The sequence below is a fragment of the Struthio camelus genome, chromosome 1 (assembly GCF_040807025.1).
Source record: "Struthio camelus isolate bStrCam1 chromosome 1, bStrCam1.hap1, whole genome shotgun sequence".
Lineage (NCBI taxonomy): Eukaryota > Metazoa > Chordata > Aves > Struthioniformes > Struthionidae > Struthio > Struthio camelus.
In genome coordinates, this window is record NC_090942.1 from 152,169,270 (window position 1) to 152,186,891 (window position 17,622).

General features: G+C 42.2%; 1 protein-coding gene across 4 annotated transcripts in view; it reads left to right on the plus strand.

Moving 5' to 3' along the window:
- The window catches only part of NPAS2 (neuronal PAS domain protein 2), a 108,023-nt gene that overhangs the window by 70,418 nt on the left and 19,983 nt on the right, over nt 1-17,622 (plus strand). For 3 of the 4 annotated variants that reach the window (XM_068924558.1, XM_068924548.1, XM_068924577.1), the window contains exons 6-12: nt 1,653-1,773; nt 2,748-2,861; nt 11,522-11,640; nt 13,972-14,054; nt 15,001-15,107; nt 16,363-16,510; nt 17,134-17,215. In XM_068924558.1, the coding sequence (XP_068780659.1) occupies nt 1,653-1,773; nt 2,748-2,861; nt 11,522-11,640; nt 13,972-14,054; nt 15,001-15,107; nt 16,363-16,510; nt 17,134-17,215 (774 nt within the window). The remainder of the gene's footprint in view (nt 1-1,652; nt 1,774-2,747; nt 2,862-11,521; nt 11,641-13,971; nt 14,055-15,000; nt 15,108-16,362; nt 16,511-17,133; nt 17,216-17,622) is intronic. The other variant, XM_068924569.1, reaches the window with a different exon arrangement.

The following is a 17,622-nucleotide window of genomic DNA, read 5'->3' on the forward strand; positions in this document are numbered from 1 at the left end:
GCCCACACTCCCTGAGTTTACCTACAAGGATGTGATGGGAGACAGTGTCAAAAGCCTTGCTGAAGTCAAAGTAGACGTTATCTGCTGCTCTCCTCTCATCTCCCCAGCCAGTCATCCCAGATGATAGCCAGTCAATCTGATGATATCAGATTGGTCAAGCATGATTTCCCTTTGGTGAATCCATGCTGACTACTCCTGATCACCTTCTTGTCCTCCAGATGCTTAGTGAGGACCTCCAGGAGGAGCTGCTCCATCACCTTTCCAGGGATGGAGGTGAGGCTGACAGGCCTGTAGTTTCCTGGCTCCTCCTTCTTGCCCTTTTTGAAGACTGGCGTGACATTGGCTTTCTTCCAGTCCTCAGGCACCTCTCCTGATCTCCAGGACCTTTCCAAGATGATGGAGAGTGGCCTAGCGATAAGATCCGCCAGCTCCCTCAGCACTCGTGGGTGCATCCCATCGGGGCCCATGGATTTATGGATGTCAAGTTTGGACAAATGATCTCTAACTCGATGCTCCTCAACCAAGGGAGAGTCTTCCTTTCTCCAGCCTTCCTCTCTTGTCCCCAGGGTCTGGAATTCCTGAGGACTGGCCTTAGCAGTAAAGACTGAAGCAAAGAGCATATACAATAAATAAATATACTTGAATGATCTAAAGTAATATTTTATCACATCAAGAAAAGTGTGTAAACCCTAGCACTATCATTTTCAAAGTATATTTGATGCATGTCAATACCTTAAGTATAAATTCCGCACAGAACAGCAGGCATATGCGGAAAGCAGAGCAAAATCTTAGATAAATACATAAATAAATGATGACAATTAATAACTTGCCAGTCTCATACAGGGCTAACATTTTCAACATGAAATACAGCCTGATAGCAGCTGCTCTGACAGCACATGAAGCTGTGTCAGTATGCCAGCTCAGCCTGAGGTAGTCTCAAGTGAGAGGAATATTAAGTTAAAGCCATTGGAGGGTTACTTTATCTTAGGACTTCCTTTAAGATGCTTTTCTAGCTTTAGGTTCGTTGCCACGGCTGAATATAGTGAGAGTTGCCCCTTGGTGACCTTGTAGCACACTCTTGTCTTCTCCATCATGGACCAGTAACCCCTTTTGCACAAACCAGTCCCCTCTTTCCACTCCTATGGCATTGATCGCACAGGTCCCACACAGATTTCAGAACTGTTTCACATCCCTGCCAGCTGCTGCAAAGGCTGCAGATGCTTACAGGACTTCAGCATTGAGTCCAGGGCTGGCCAGGGGTCTGGCCCTGGTGGCACCGTGAAATCCTAATCGTGGGGGACTGGCACTGCTGCAAAGTGATGTCCAGCCCATGGCGTCACCTTTGCTCCCACCTCCCTGGTGCGTGCTCAGGGTTGAGCTGAGAACGCAGCCACCGACAAGGGCCCGCTCAGCTCACCTGTGAGCTGTCCCCTCTTTTGAGCCTTGTCAGTAGTCCCTGGAAGTCAATGGGAAAACTTCAGGTGACTGCCCCAGGTTTCATAGCTCGCCTGCCATGTGTCCCTGCAGCTGTACGCGGTCCCTCAGTAAACTGGTCACAACTACTGGGGTAATGGGTTGACAGGGAGTATGCATGCCACGTCGCTGTTTGTCGTGGTAGTTCTATTTTTCTCAAGATTTCTTTTTCTTTGCAGTGCGATGTCTTGGATCAGAATTTATTAAATTTCCTCCCAGAACAAGAACATTCAGAAATTTATAAGATGTTATCTTCTTGTATGCTTATGACAGATTCTGCCTCATCGGATTACCTAAAAAGTAAGTTTTACTTTATCATTCCCAAGAAATGAAAAAACATGGTCAGGATAAGAATTTTCTCTCAGAAAGAGTTTTATGTAATGTGCAATATAAACTTTATGTCCGTAGCATTTTAAAAAGATCTTGCCACCTGGAATGACCTTCAGTACTATTTTAAAATTAAACTCATTGCATTTATTTTACTAGGCTATGACTGCTTGCAGTTATGTTAATTATTAAACATTGTATCTTTTCAGACAGCTAAGGAAAATAGGTTAGCCAATGGAAACTGAGAGTTCGCCTGTGACAAATCACATCTTAATTGATATTGCAGCCTATTAAAGTAAGATGCTGTTTGGAGATACGCTGATGTTGCATACCTTTGTTTTGCATTATAGTTGAAAAGTATCTGTAAAATCATCATAATTCTTTTTCTAATTGAATTTTATTTTTCTTAAAAATCCTTTCCCTTGCCTCGTCCAGAAAATACATGCTAATATAAGATGTCCAGCTGCTTAATCTACTGTAAATACAAAACCCGCAGCTGATAGCTAATATGCCAAAGTTAATTTAATCGATATTTTTGAGGTAATTAGGCACAGTTTTCCAACATGAGATATAAAACAGATGTGAATCATGAAAAGCCTAAATAGAAAAAAAGTTATACATCCATTTCTCTACTTCAATGCAACAGCGTTGTGTCAGTGTAACTCCTGTGAGGAAGATGGTGTAAGAAAATGGCAAGTTGGTCTCAAAATGTGTAAGTTAGCTACATCCAGACCTGTGCATAGTGATGAACATCCTGGACCTCTGCAAGGCATTTTCTTATAGAGGCGCTGATCCTGCAATTTATAGTACATTGGTGTATAGGAATCTGAGTGGTAACAAGCTGCTCTTGTGCTGCCAATTGCAAGACTGGGGTTGAAAGGCACCATTCGTTGTGTTTAGTTTAAATAGTATATTTATTTCTTCTTCTTCTTCTTTTAACAATCCAGCTGACAATGAACTAGAGTTTTATTGTCATCTTCTGAGAGGAAGTTTGAACCCAAAGGAATTTCCAACATATGAATACATAAAATTTGTAGGAAATTTTCGGTCTTACAGCAATGGTAAGCTTTAATTGTTGTATAAATGTTACTTTAGCTATGCAAAATAAAATATAAGCATGGTTCCATAGAACAAAACAGGCTGTTAACTGAAAGGATTATTTCTAACATTATGGGATGAATCTCAGTTCACATGGATCTAGCAACCGACTTGCAAAAGCTGCATAAATACCTATGAAGTCTGACGTTATGTTAGTTCCTTTTGTTAATGCACTTCACTTACTTACAAGTTGTAATCCTGGATTCTGGGTAACTTTGCAAATAATGAAGTGTTCAGAGGAGGATCTGTTTGTGCTCGCTGATACTATGTGCTAAGACTGTACCTACTAGCTAAATAATAAGGTTGCTGACTTATCCACAGACTGTGTGAAATATGAATTCTGGCCTGCTCCAGAACTGATAATCAGCAGAATCTGCCCTTTCGCCCTTCTCCGGGGAATTTTGGGGAACAGCTGTAGTGCCACGTAATTGAGTGCCTGCATCCTACACACCACGCTGTGGTGACACGTCACCTTCCACTGGCGTCGGAGTAGCTAAGGACACTTAGACCCTCCTCAGTCTCAAACCCTGCCATTTTACGTTCCACTTCAGCTACAGGACCCGACATTCACAAAAAAAGGAGAGAGACACAGTCAGGAGATGGTCAAAAATACTGCATAGTCATTCTAAGGAAACCATCTTTCAAGGGACGAAGAGCAGATTTTTACCTAATGTGTTCCCTAATAAACAGATTGCTGTAGGGCTATTAGTGTCAGAAATGAAATATTCTTTTATTACTTTCCCTTCTCCTGCCTGTCCAACTTTGCCTTAGTTACTTGCCTGATTGAACTCCAGAGCGGCATTTCAAAAGTTGCTGGTGCTGTTCCAAATAGGTCATCCTCAGCAAAAATTCCCCACCGTGCTTTCCAAAAACCGCACACCACACTGCAAAAATGTCCCTGTCCCCATTTAACTTTCTGGTCTTAATCCACATGACTAGAATAGAAACTTATGTGCAGTATGGAGATATGTATTTCTTGTTTGGTGCCAGATGATTTGAGGCTTTATTTGTATAAAAATGTAAGTGCCTTTATGCTTTCTAGTTTGCGTGAAGTGAAATGTGCCTGCATGGCAGACATATACAGCAAGCTGTACTGTTTTCTAGAGCAGAAACTGGATGTCAGGTGCTGACTCATAAGGATACATTTCTATCAGGGGAATTTTTGATCCATTTCCTTCAAGGACTTTCAACCTTTTTTTTTTTTTAGTGCAACCTTAAAATTGCCCTCTTACCCCTTAGGATTTCATAACCTAGCATTTTTATTAGTTATTTCTCTGAAGAAACATAAAACTTACATTTTCACCCTGTTACCTAGAAATCGTCCCTAGCTTAATGCTTATAAACTAGATGGGAATGTATGGGTTTCAGGAGACATCAAACCATCTTCTGAAGACGCCAGTTTATAGCTTTCAAAATAAGACCTGTGCTTTCTACTTTATTTGTTTTCCTTTGTATCGCTTTTTTCCAAATCTTTCATTTTGTTTTGTCTCTTTCGATTTCTTCTCATCTCTGCCGTAGCCTTACCCTCCACCCAATGGTTAGGGTTGCCCTTGTCCCTGGTGTGCGAGACGGTGCAACTTGGCCTCATTCCCCTCCTCCCTCCCAGGGAACGGCCGCTTGCCCACCACGATTTTCGTTTCCTGGCTTGGGGGTATTCACCCAGTTCACTGCAGAGCCCTGCAGCAGCACCTAAGCAAGCTCACGTACCAGGAGGAGTAAAGCCAGCTTTGTCCAACACTTTGGGCGAGCCCAGGGCTCGGCCAACCCTTGCTTCAGTAGCGTACGACACAACGTCCCCAACGTTTCTGAGCGAAGCGGGCAGTGCTTTTCTCATATGCCTAGGATCCGCTGGCCCCAAATCCTGCATTTCGGAGGTGATGGCTGAGGAAAAAGAGTGAGCTAAAGATAAGAAAAGAGTTAGTAGAGCATACTGTGGAGGGAGAAAGACAGAAATTGCAAATTAAGCTTAATTAATGGGAGATGTTCCTTATGAATGTATTCAGAAATGGTTTTCCCTGTAGCTTTTTGCAGCACTGGAAGTGTGAGCATGTTTTTACACATGGGAGACTGATACAGGATGTTCTTCTCTAAATACAAATCTCTAGCTCTCTGTTAGCTGCCTGATGCCAAATTCTACCTTTGTTTTTAATGATTTGTTTAGCGTATTCCAAATCCACTCTGACTGCATGTTCCTGCTACATTAATATGAGGCCTTCTGTGGCTGGAGAGGCTGTTTTGTCCTTGCACAGGCTATATCCCATCAGAATACTTAAATATTCTGTTCTCATTAATGTAGTGTCATGGCGGTGACAGTCCTTACAGTCTTTCACCTTTCCTTCTCACTTAACCTTTGCTAATGTTTTGAAAAATTGCTAGGTCCGGTTTTGCCCTCTTTAACAGAAATGTCACTAGCTTTACTCTACTTCCACACACTCTTTTTGCAATTCCCCCTCCCTTAAAATAACTGCTTCTTAGGCTCGTTTTTATTATTATTAATTGCCCATATTACAGTGGTGCTTGCCTCAGTCCCGGTAGAGGATAAAGCGGGGGAAAGAGGGTCATGCTCACTGGGGTCTGAGTGGCCTTGCCTCCCTCCCTCCCTTGCACCTTCTCTGTTAATCGCATTGTGACTTACGGCTGAGAAGTTCGTACAGGGATGGGTTTGAATGGATTAATTTGAAGGACTGAGACTTAGAAAGCCAGTTAGGGGCTTAGCTCCTCTCCCTAATTTTACTGGGAGATGCAGGGCTAATTCCCCTCTTTATTTAAAGGCCATTGTTACTGTTAACACTGAGAATTTTGTTTCTATCAAAGCCAAACAGATGCCTGACATCTACCAAGGTGCTGTGTCAACAGGATTGCTGCCGGGGGTCAGATGGTGCAGAACCTGCATTGAACCCTGCAGGGACTATCCCCTAGAGGAGCAGGGTCACTGGCACCTCTCCCCATCCCACGAGGGAGATAGTCCAGGCAGGGAGATGCGGGTGTAACCGCTCAGAAATCGCCCAGGCGTGCCTTCAGCCTTTCTAAAGATGGTCGTCCCTACAGCTCCTGGGTTCAGCTATAGCTGGAGGAGCTGCGCTGGCCGGGAGCCAGGCTCTGCGGGAGGGACCGTGCTCAGGCAGGTCCCGCGGCCAGAGCTGTGGGAAGCCGTGCTCTGACCCCCGCTGCAAAGGCGTTTCTGCACCTGTGTCCTCACCAGGGGCTCGACGCAAGCTGCCCATCCATGAGCGAACTTCCCTTGAATTAGCTGTGCCCGAGCGAGAGCGGTCAGCCAGGGAAATAGCAACGCAAGCGGTGCAGAGCGACTGCATGAGTCACTGGCTGTGCTAAATCACATACAAGAGATTCGATTTTCCATTTGGGAGGGTTATATAATCATCATTAATTAGGCTTCAATGAAGAAAGCAGGACAGTAACCTGATGTGAAGACTCAGCAGTCCCTTGAGAGGAGGGGAGATGGCCAGTGGGTCACTCAGAAGAGGAAGGTGGAGTTTCCTCTTTGTTTCTAGATGAGAAATGCCTACTTGCTCCCCAAGTTATGACTTTTTTTATTTTTGATTTGCAGATAGGAAGATCTTCCAATATATTTCTATATTCCTGGTTCTAAGTGCTTTAGTCTCCACTCAGTTAATTAAAGCCTTTCCCATTGTCCAGATTTTAACAAGAGTGCTGCATATATTCAAGCATTTGATGGAGCAGCATGCCATCACTATAGCTGTTGACCAGTAGCGCATGTTCAGGGACTGAGTCATGTTAGCGTTACCAAAGACTAATGCAGTGACCCATATCCAGTTTTGCCTGAGGACTAAGGGGGAAGAAAAGTAACAAAGATAACCCCCTGAAAAAAATTCAAGGAAATATTTAGTTCCCAATAAAATATGTCAAATTAAGTGAGAATAAACTATTTTACAAAGCAGCTTAACAGCTAGCTCTGATAAGAAAATATAAGGCAAGCTGGATTTATCCCCTCCCCTAAAAATTTTTCGTAGGTTTGTACACAGAAAAAATCTCTCACAATTATATAGCCAATTATTGGCTTTGGTATCGTATTTCTGAGGTGGCATATTTGCTTAAAAATTCCCGAAAGGGGTAAAGCTAAAGTCCTACCTTTCAAAGTGTTCATCAAAAGAAAAAAGGAACACCAGCATCTCTAAAGTGGCAGATCTGTCCTTTCATCCAAAATGCCTGAAGTTTTCCTCTTAAAGGAGGAGATAATTGTTATGTAAAAAAGAGTTCCTGATCAAGTAATATAATTAAATATTATAGAGAAATTTAAAATTGTGTATCTTATGTTCCCAATTATATGGAAACTCAAGAAGTATCTAGTTACTGGATGCTAATAATAGCAGATACTCTACCGTTAGCCAATATATGTCTCAGAGATAAGAGTAGCCATCAAGGAAATTATCACGCTGGGGAGAAAAAAATTCTTGTCACTCCTAGAACAATTAATTCAATCTAAATTCCCTTTTAAAGGAAAAAAACAGATTTATGCAGAAGATATATTGATCTTGAGCATATAGCTGCATATGTATAAACATCTGATAACAAGAGTAACCCAAACTGAAATGAATGTTTTACTCAAAACCAACAGTCGCCTGTTACTATTTGCTACTATCAATATAGTAGAAGCTGCAGCTCTCAGTTTGCATCTTTTCTGCTGGGCACTCCACAGGCGTTTATGCAAAAAGACACCATTCCTATCCTAAAGAATTTACATGGGTTTTCTATCAGCATAGGATCGGGGGAGAAACAGGAGGAAGAAAGAGGCGGGAGTGGATCAAAATAAACAAATAGACGCCATCACTGTTATTTGTCCAAGGCTATTGAGTGTCGTCTCGCCTGCCATTAGCATTTTAGATTTCTTCATTTTATACATATTAATTACTGAATATTCTGTTTATCTGTGTTCTGAATTTATTTATATGAAACAGTCTTGTCTTCATTCTGGTCTGTTTGACTGGTGTTTTTTGAAACTGCTGTTTTGTTTGTTTAGCAGTTACAAGGACTAGCTCTTTAAACTTTATCATCTACTGACAAAATAGGAAGGAGAGATTTCATCTTTCAAATGACATAAATGAGAGATTTGCTGTTACAGAAATAATACATTGGAAACATCCTAAGTTAAAATAAGATGACTGAGCAATTGACTCTTGTACTATTATTAAACGAATAAACGGCATCTGGGGTTTTTTAAACATGTTTTCTTTCATTTCCTGTGGCATGATTTGTGCCCCTAAAGATAAAAATGTTTATTTCTATGGTAGTTAAAGGCTTTTATTCTTTATAGTTTACTTATTTTTAACATCTTAGCCTTAATGTTCCTGGTCCTATATTTTTTTAACTCCTGTGCTTGTGTGAATCAATTTATTTCTATCTTCTTGAATTATATGTGCAGGTAATTTAATATTTCTACTGCAAAAGAATTATGATGTTGTACCTCTAGAAGAAGCAGACGTGATAGTAACAAAACTATTAAAACTCATGCCAAGGAGCATCAGCTAGCTAATATATATGAAACAACGATCTCACCTTTCTGATCATGTCTTTACGTTTGTCACATAACCTCATAATTCTCTATTCAGGATTTTTTGTCTAGATCATTTAAGTGTGAAATACGCATCCCCTCGTTGACCTGACCCCACCTGCTTATAGTCAGCTTAATGTTTTGGTCAGAGGCCTTCTAAGCGCTCCCAGATTCGTATTTTACTTATAAAAGTTAATATCATCGTAGCTTTAGACTTCATCCTGTATTTTGTAGTAGACTGTTTTTCTGTGGTGCTCTCAGAAAGTTCAGTACTGACCTTTGCTGCTTTAAGATATCGTGTGCTTTTCTTTCCAAAAGATTTTTCGAATTAAAGAATATGATTTTCCAGAAGGCTTGCTTAAAAGATTATGCTAGGAATTCTTTTTTAATTCATGAAATTATCCCTTTCTTTGGGATAATTTAAACTTTAAAAGGACTCGGCAAAAAATGTTGAAATTTACTGAACAATTGCAGGAGAAGAGTAAGACAGACTTTGCAGAAAGAACTGTCGAAAGCTCAAAATACTAACAAGATAATTCGGGAAACAAAATAGTTCAGAAACAAATGTGAGATTTTGATTCCTTTCAGCTACAGTAGTGTTTCTTTTCAGGCTGAGGTGTACATTTCCAGTTGGTGGTTATCTGCCTGCACTCTCGAGGTTACTATTTGTTTTTTAATGCCTCGGACCTTGTCAGAAGCACTTGAGCATGGAAAAGACAGAGTATCCATTCGAGGACTGGGGGGACTGCCTCTGCCTCACCTCCCCAGGCTTCCTCACTCACTGCCTCTAAGTTCAACATGCCTAGTGAGGAAATGCCAAATTTACTAAACAGCTGTATTATATGACAATTACTGCCCTGTCAGTATTGCATTTGCCTCTTGGAAATAAGATTCTCTTTTGTTAAAGTGACATAAAGAGATGTATTCTGCTCTTTTCTGGGAATACAATGTCTTTCAGACTCAAGGCAGTTTACATCAACTTGCTTAAGTAAAAAGACCAACCACTCTCTTCAGTGCATCTCACTTTTTATTCTGTATTTCTTCTGGAACTGGTGTCGTTTGCAAGCTCGTGCTTTCAGTAACTAGTTTAAATTGTCATACCTGTACTTCAGAGACTGAATGTGCTTATCTCATTTTTATTTCTTAGAGCCCAGCCTGCACGCATTTGCTACTGAACTTGGTTGTCACAGAGAGAAACTGTTCCATTGACATAAAAATGCAACTACGTTATTAGGTAGTAAGCGTGGAAGTAACTTTTTACAGTGACCTTAATTTGGGTGTATAGCCTTATCCTTAATTTTTAAACAGCGCTGACTACCAAAATCAACTGACTGACTTACGCTAAATAATCAGTATCAGAACAGAACAAATACTTCGTTACTCAGAGGTCTCCTATTTCCTCTGGCTTCTTGTCTTGTGTTATTAAACCTATAGACATCCTCTCATAGGCACAAAAGCCCAGGAGCAGAATTCGAATACATATTCCTAGAGGTCCCCAGAGCAAGTGTGCTTTGCTTGTGAAAGGAGGAGAGTTTTGCCCATATTTTTTATCTTAGTATCCTGTAAGTCGTGCCCTCAAGACTCAGCTGCAGGAGAGGACTGTAATCTCTGCACATGTTCACATCTGCCTTGCTTTCTTGGATGTGGAATCTATCTTCCCCCTTTTGGCGCTGTATTTTCTTGTGCGCACAGTGGCGTAAACCCATTCTCCTCAGAGGAATTACCTTTCTGTCTCATACCCTGTTAGCCTTGTTATCAGCTTTATATTGTTATGCTAAGGCTTTGTAGCAGATTGAACTGGGCTCCGAAAGCACATGTGATAACTAGGTTCCATCTGCACAATTTAGGCTAGTGAACCAAAGCCCAGTGCAGAAGCATCCCAGAATAAAATTGCCAGTGAAATCCTCCCCAGACATATACAGAACTCTTAATTTTCACAGGAATGGACATGCTTATCCTTGCTTTGTCCTGTGGAGAAGAAACAAATTGTAGAAAACTTTGATAAAGTTGGATTATAGGGGACTAACGGTAAGGAAAGATTGTTTCATATTAGCGTTAATCCCTACTAGCATTACATTAACACTGGCGACCTCCAGCTGCCAGATGGGACCCTCTCTACCCCCACAGGGACAGTGACTGGGGCAGGGCAAGAGTCTCGTGGGGCAAGCCCAGCTCCCACTACAGCCCCACGCAGTTTCCTTTGACTCCCATGGGAGCGGGATTGCGATCCCTAAGCAGCCCAAATTTGGATGAAGAATTTGCATTATGCCATCATAACATGGGACTGTGGGCTACATTAAGGCAACATGATCTTTTGATGACGCATCACTAAGCCGTGAGGCACTCACAGCCCCTCAAAGCCTCAAAAGCCATGCAATCACAAAAATCTCACATAACAAACGTATAAATTCTGTAGTCACATCGCATCCAGTTTTTCCTTTAGTCCAGGGTTGCAAGAGACAGTAGGTCATCTACAGACCTACAAGGAACGCCCAGTTCTGGATGCTAGTGCAGTACATGGGACCCTCTGCTTTTCTTTAAAGTAAACAGAGCTTGAGCACACTGGACTCTGTTCTCCTTAGATATAGAATGGGAACATACACTTCGGCAGCTGAAAATTACAAGCAGTTTCTGCTAGCTCGATGAAGCCTTGCTGGCTTTGGTCCTCAGTGTTTTGCCACTGATGACTTGAAGAATGCTCTTCAGCTACCTCCCTTGCCAACGCTTTTTTTCACTGCCTCATGGAAGTAATGCGCTAGGCATGCTGCAGCATATACAATTATTGTGAGTGGTGAAAAGGAGCAATTGGATGTGTGGGGTTTCTTTCCAGAAAGCTGTTTTATGCTCTGTAATAAGGTTTGGCCTTATTTTTATCAGGATTAACCTATAAGATTCATACTTGAAGTTAAGCTCTGATGTCTTTCTGCCTAACATGGCTGACTTGGATTTAAATATATGCATATCAGCTTTAAAAGCTTTTAGAGCACTTCCCTGAATAAAATTAGTATTAGCGCTCTTCAAGTGTGCAAAATACTCAGGGAGAGCAAATTTTGTATGGGGCATGACTTGGGGTCTTGGTTTTTTCCTACCCAGTGCCTAACTCTACTTGCAATGGCTTTGATGATGCCGTTCCAAGGGCTTACAGAACATCACCAGGAAAGCAGATCTGCTTTGTTGCTACGGTTCGTTTGGCAACGCCTCAGTTTTTAAAGGTAGGTGAATATCCTGGATCCCATTCATTTTAGAAGTTCTCAAAACATTTTCAGACTAGATACATGCAAAATTATTAAATTTGGCTAATTGAATGGATTACAGATACCACATTTCATGCATAAAAAATCCAGTGAAGGGGATTATCGATGTGAGCCGGGATCTGTAGAAACAATATCATTTCTGCCCTGCCTTGTACAGGAAATGTAAGCCCTACTTGCATTAGGAATTGCAATGACACTTTAAAGTTAGGTTGTTCATTGCAGCTTTCTGTTCTGTCTGCAATAGGTTAGGGTACAGATGGCTACCTACGCTTTCATTTGGGTTCTTGGATGTCTTTGTTTTTGCTAGCCTTCCTCCTCCCAAATCTTGATACTAAAATAGTTGCTTCTGGAAATAAGGATGGATCGTTCAACCTTGTGCCTGACACTGCAGTTTCCTAATTAACAAATCTGAGCTTCTGCATTAAATGTCCCATCCGCAGAGGGTAAGAGATTAAAAAGTCTAATTGAGACAAAGCCTGTATGAAATCACTGCTCCCTTGGCCTGACTCCATTACTGCACAGGGACCTTTCAGGGCAATCTTGACTGATTCATAGCCCTGAGAGTCAAGCAGAGTTTTTTCTGGGTAAGTCATAAATCTTAACCGTGGTAATCATATTAGTAGTAGAGGCCAGAGTTAAGGTTGCTCTGGGGTCCTTGTAAATAAATGTCCTTGTCTTTAGGTAACTAACGTCTCAAAACAAGCATAGTACTAGGGAGAAAGCAGCTTCTCAATAACTCAGGGAAGGCTTTAGCTGTCAAGAAATCCTAAACGCTAATCTCCCAGATTCACCTGGGTGAGTCATTTAACCCGTGGCCCTGACTTCCTCCTCCAAAATGAAATCAAAAACAGTTATCTGGCTGTGTAGGTAAGGCAGAATTGGCACTTTTGTGTCACACGGCAATGCTTGCACACTGCAACTGAACAGCTCCTGAACTTTAGGGTATATTTTTGGTCAGCATTGATTTTGGTGTACGCTGGAGGGAAGGAGAGAGGAAATGAAGAGATATATGGAGCCTTTTGCCACTGTACGCCCAGCAACTTTAATCACCTTTGTGAGTGTTAATATATATCAAAGAAACACTTGATGGCAGTGTCACCTCAGCTTTTTCTGTGGTCCTAGGAGGGCTGAAAATATTGGTGGCCTGAAAAACTTCTCTCCCAGAGAGTGAGAACAGAAATAGAGGTGGCAGAGGGACGATGGGAGGGTGTGGTGGAGGCCACGGCCCAGCAGGAGGTGGCACTAGAGAGAAGGGGACAGACTACTGCCGGGGGACAGGGAGCAGACCAAAGTCCTCTTACCAGTGAAGATGGGACCCCTCTGCAGGAGTAACATGGGGGAAACGATGACCCTGGACAAGGTGTTGGAAACCACAAAATCCTCAGTACTGACGCTGGCTCCTCAGATGACTGGCAAGACCCAGGCCAGGGTCTCCAGGCTCACTTGGCCTCATCCATCAAGTGTCAGAGGGAGGAGGAGAAGGCTTGCTGGGCACTTGCTGGAGAGAGAGGCGTCAGGGAGTCCCACGAGCCTCTGAGGGATGAATAGGACAGGAGCAATCAGCAGCCAGGAGCTTGGAGGAGATGCACACAGGGCCAAGGGCAGACCATGGGGCATGCTGGCATATGCAGTCCCATCCTTCCTCACCTTCCTACCCTCCACCCCAATAATTAATCATTATCAACAGTGTGGTAATCCTCATCTCTCTGCACCAAGGAGTTTCTGTCTCACAAAGAGCCCTGCGTCCTGCCTCCTTTAATGCATTTACTAATTACCATTATTACGAGCTCAGAGGGCTGTTGTGGGTCTTAAGGGCCAGATTATTCCCAGCTGACACTGGTGTACCAAGGGTGTGACAGCAGGAGTAAAGTGAAAGACAAAGCCACTGCCTTTGTTTGATGGGGCCCACGAGTGGTCTCTGTCCTTGGGTGCTCAGGGACAATGCCGGGGCACCCAGGCTGCCCCAGGCTCAGTGCCCTGCTCTGCCTCACAGGCTACGGGGCTGAAAACCCATTTACTCTTTCAGTGCATAGTTCCCCCATCCATTCAGTGGGAAAGCCATGAAACCCTTGGCACCCTGAGGAACAGTCATGATTCTGAGCTCCTCTTTCCAGCCCCTGCAAAAATGTGGGCATTGATTAATACAATAAATTGGTCTTTGGAAATAGCAGGGGATTTGTGAATTTTCTGATTTATCTTATGTACTGTGTATTTATAGCTAAGAAAAGTTGCATGAAGCAGGGAGGTGAAGGTGCAACTCTCACTAAACAGGTTTTCTTCACCATATAGGAGATGTGCATAGTTGAAGAGCCTTTAGAGGAATTCACTTCAAGGCACAGTCTGGAATGGAAATTTTTATTCCTGGACCACAGGTCTGTGACAAGAAAAGCCCTCTTGATAGTGTTTTGTGCTTGTTTGCTACTGTTTTCATAAGTGCAGTTCTCTCAGATAGCGTTATGCTTCACATTAAGTCACATGAAGAGAAGGGCTACCACTAAAATTCCTACAAAAGCTGATGATTTCTATTTTATCTCGCATTTATTTTTATCAGACTCTTAAAACAAAACCACTCCGTTTCTCAGACAGAACCTTCGATTAGCCTGTTCTTGTTTGTTTTAGAAATATCAATGGACCAAAGCCGGCAACATGATAGACAATGTCTAGTTGGTATACAGCTGTGGAAATTGCTCTTTCAAACCCCAGTTGCTGATTATGTATGCAATTCCCACTGAGTTACAGAGGGAAAGCCTGTGCTGGCCCGAGGCAACCATGCTGGCAAAGGTACAAGGCAACTGCATAAGCACTGGGCAGTCCAGCTCTGCAGCGACCCGGAGAGATATGGCACAAATGAGCTCCCTTCCTACCCCTCTAGTTTCAGTAAGCGATGGCACCTGGGCACACTTTTTTTCCAGTGCAGGACCTGGGGGAACTGCAGCAGAGCCCGTGCGGTAGGAACAAACAGGGATCGACTCCCTTAAAGCAGGTTCTTGTGCAAAGCCCCTTTGGAAACCGAGCTGCTTTCCACAACTGCGTCTTCCCTGAAAAGACAAGGGTCTCATAGGTCTTGCCCTGGGGAGGAGGAGAGCAACTCAGCAGCCCGCTAGTGCTGCTGTGCAGGTGCCGGCCCCAGCTGCAAGGCAAACCTCAGCGCCGCAGCAGGGCACTGCTCCAGGGGGAGTCAGGATCTGGTCCCCTGGTGGGAGGCTGGACACACGCAAGTGAGAGCAGGATTTGGGCTTCTGGATATCTGCGGCAACGTGCAGAACTGCTGTTTGTTTTGTGGTTGTATCAATTCACTTGTATTGTGCCTAAATGCAGAGCACCGCCGATTATAGGATACTTGCCTTTTGAAGTGCTGGGTACTTCTGGCTATGACTATTATCATATAGATGACCTAGAGCTGCTAGCAAGGTGCCATGAACACTGTAAGTATTGCATAGCCCAAGTTGCTGTGAATTAACCGGGACACCTCTTTTTAATAAAATGTCATTTCAATTAAAATAGGTTTAAACTTGGAAGGTGAGGTTCTGACCTTTGCTACACGGCTGTATGTCTTGGTGGCGTTACAGCAGACTGCACGCACCGTAGCTGAGCTGTCTGGGCCAGACTTCTTTAGCTCTGAAAAGACCAGTTTTACCTTCTGTATTCCCAGAACTAGTCGGTGAGACTCACCGAATGGATAAGACATGCCAGATTTGACCCCTCACTCTGTTAGTGAAGAATATACAGGACTAGCTCAAGCAGTCACAGAGGAGATCATGTTTTGTAAAATTCCTTCAGATTATTTGCTCTAATGTTGCTCACTGTGTATTTAGGATTACTTGTGATTATTTGAATATAGTCCATTCAGATTTGACTGGAAAAATCGTTCATTAAGTAAAGAAAATGAGGCAATTCTTTTCAAATATTTGCTTACAGAACTGATTGGAACGTCTCCGTCTTGGAACAGGTTGAAACCTCTCTATGTAACCTGAAAATATACAGTCAAAATTAGTTTTTATATGTTTACTTTAGAATATAAAAAGGCTAAATATGGGTATGTGCGAGAACCTCTTGAAATCACTGGGAAAAAAAGCAGGGACAAATTTGATCCATGACTCTTGAAAACCTTTAGATACATCGCAGCTAACTGCACTTTGAATTCTTGTCAGACTGGGAGTTTTCTTTCCGTTCCAAATGATTTTTATCCTAGCACGATGTTATCCCTGTGTACTCACTTTATTCTTCACAGTCGCTGAAATCCATCTGCACAGAATATTCATCTTTTCAAGCATTTTTATCCTGTATTTTTCTGCTATGGAACTTAGGATGATCACTCTTAGAAATTAACCCCAATTGCTTAATTAGGCAGTAGGTGGTCAGCCCATAAACCAGGGAAAGATTTATGTTTAAGTTGTAGAAGATATTAATGCATTAGAGTCTAAAGTTAAAGGTAAATTGTATTTGTACCCTTTAAGAATGTACTGTTTAAAGTGCCAGAAAAAGATACCTAATGATCTTTATGGTATTTGCTTTATCATTAGAGTCACAGGCCCACACACTCGAAAGGCGCTTAGACTCCTACCTCCCTTGGACATCACTAGGAATTCAGATCTGGGCCATCGATATTTTTGTCACGCCTTTCGCATTTCATGTCATTTTCACGTTGTGCTACAAGCTGTGTATCTTTTCTGATGACAGTGATGCAGTTTGGCAAGGGGAAGTCTTGTTGCTACCGGTTTTTGACCAAAGGACAACAGTGGATCTGGCTGCAGACCCATTACTATATCACGTACCACCAGTGGAACTCCAAGCCGGAGTTCATTGTGTGCACACACATGGTAGTAAGGTATGGAAAGCGGCCGTTATCTGTCGCCATCGTAGTCATAGCAAATAGCAGGGATGCAAAGGGCAGTAAGATAAGGGCATTCTAATTATTGCAAGCATTTCTCTTAGAAACTTGAATGTGTCTTTTTCTTGTAACAAAAATGAAATCTTAATTCTGTGAAAGAAATGTTTCCTATAGAAAAATGAGTAGACTAATCCATATTCCATGCTAAGCTTTACGTATTAACCATTAGTTCAGAGACAGATTAACAGCTGAGTTTTTCCATTTAGCGCAAAACCAGGGAATAGATCCCTTAGCTGTTAAGTTCCAGAAATTGTTACATTATTTTTTGGAGAGAGGTGTATGGAAGCTTTCTAGTGAAGTTATAAGGTGACCTTGGGACAGGAATTGGACATCAGCTCTTTAATATATCTCTTAACTTCACAAACATAGGAACAGAATAGAGACTGAAAATTAAAATATGGTCTCGCAAATGTTATGCAGTAGCATACGACTTAAATGATTTTCAGTTGTTCATTTAAGCTGTAAAAAGTTACATTAATATGTGCTTCTATTTGCTTAAAGCATATTTTATGAAATGTAGCAATATAATTTTGAAACATGGAATTATATTTTACAATCAGTTATGCAGATGTTCGGGTGGAGAGGAGACAAGAGATGGGCTTGGAAGAAGTGTCCTCAGAGGTTGTGTCCTCAGCACTGAAGGTACAACAAGATAAGTTTTTTTGTGAACGTATGCAGCAATAACAACTTGTTCCTGTGTTAACGTCGTCAAAGACTTTAGCATTGTCTTTCTGAATGGATTCCCTCAACTTCAGAATTCATTGCTCACTTGAATAATTTTCAAGTAAATTGGATAAGGTCATGAAAGGATAAACCTGGAGAACAAACAGCCATGAAAGGCGTGGAACATGGGCAGGGGCAATGTGAGATAGCTCCATGTTCCCCTGACAAAGTACTACAGTTTTGAGATTCATCTGGACGTGTTCTGGCAATCGTTTCTTGGCAACATCTAGGTGGTCTACTGAGGGAAGGGAACGCAAGCTCCTCCTCAATGCATCACTGATTATCTCCCAGAGGTTGCATTGAATGCTACATCCAATTGAATGCAA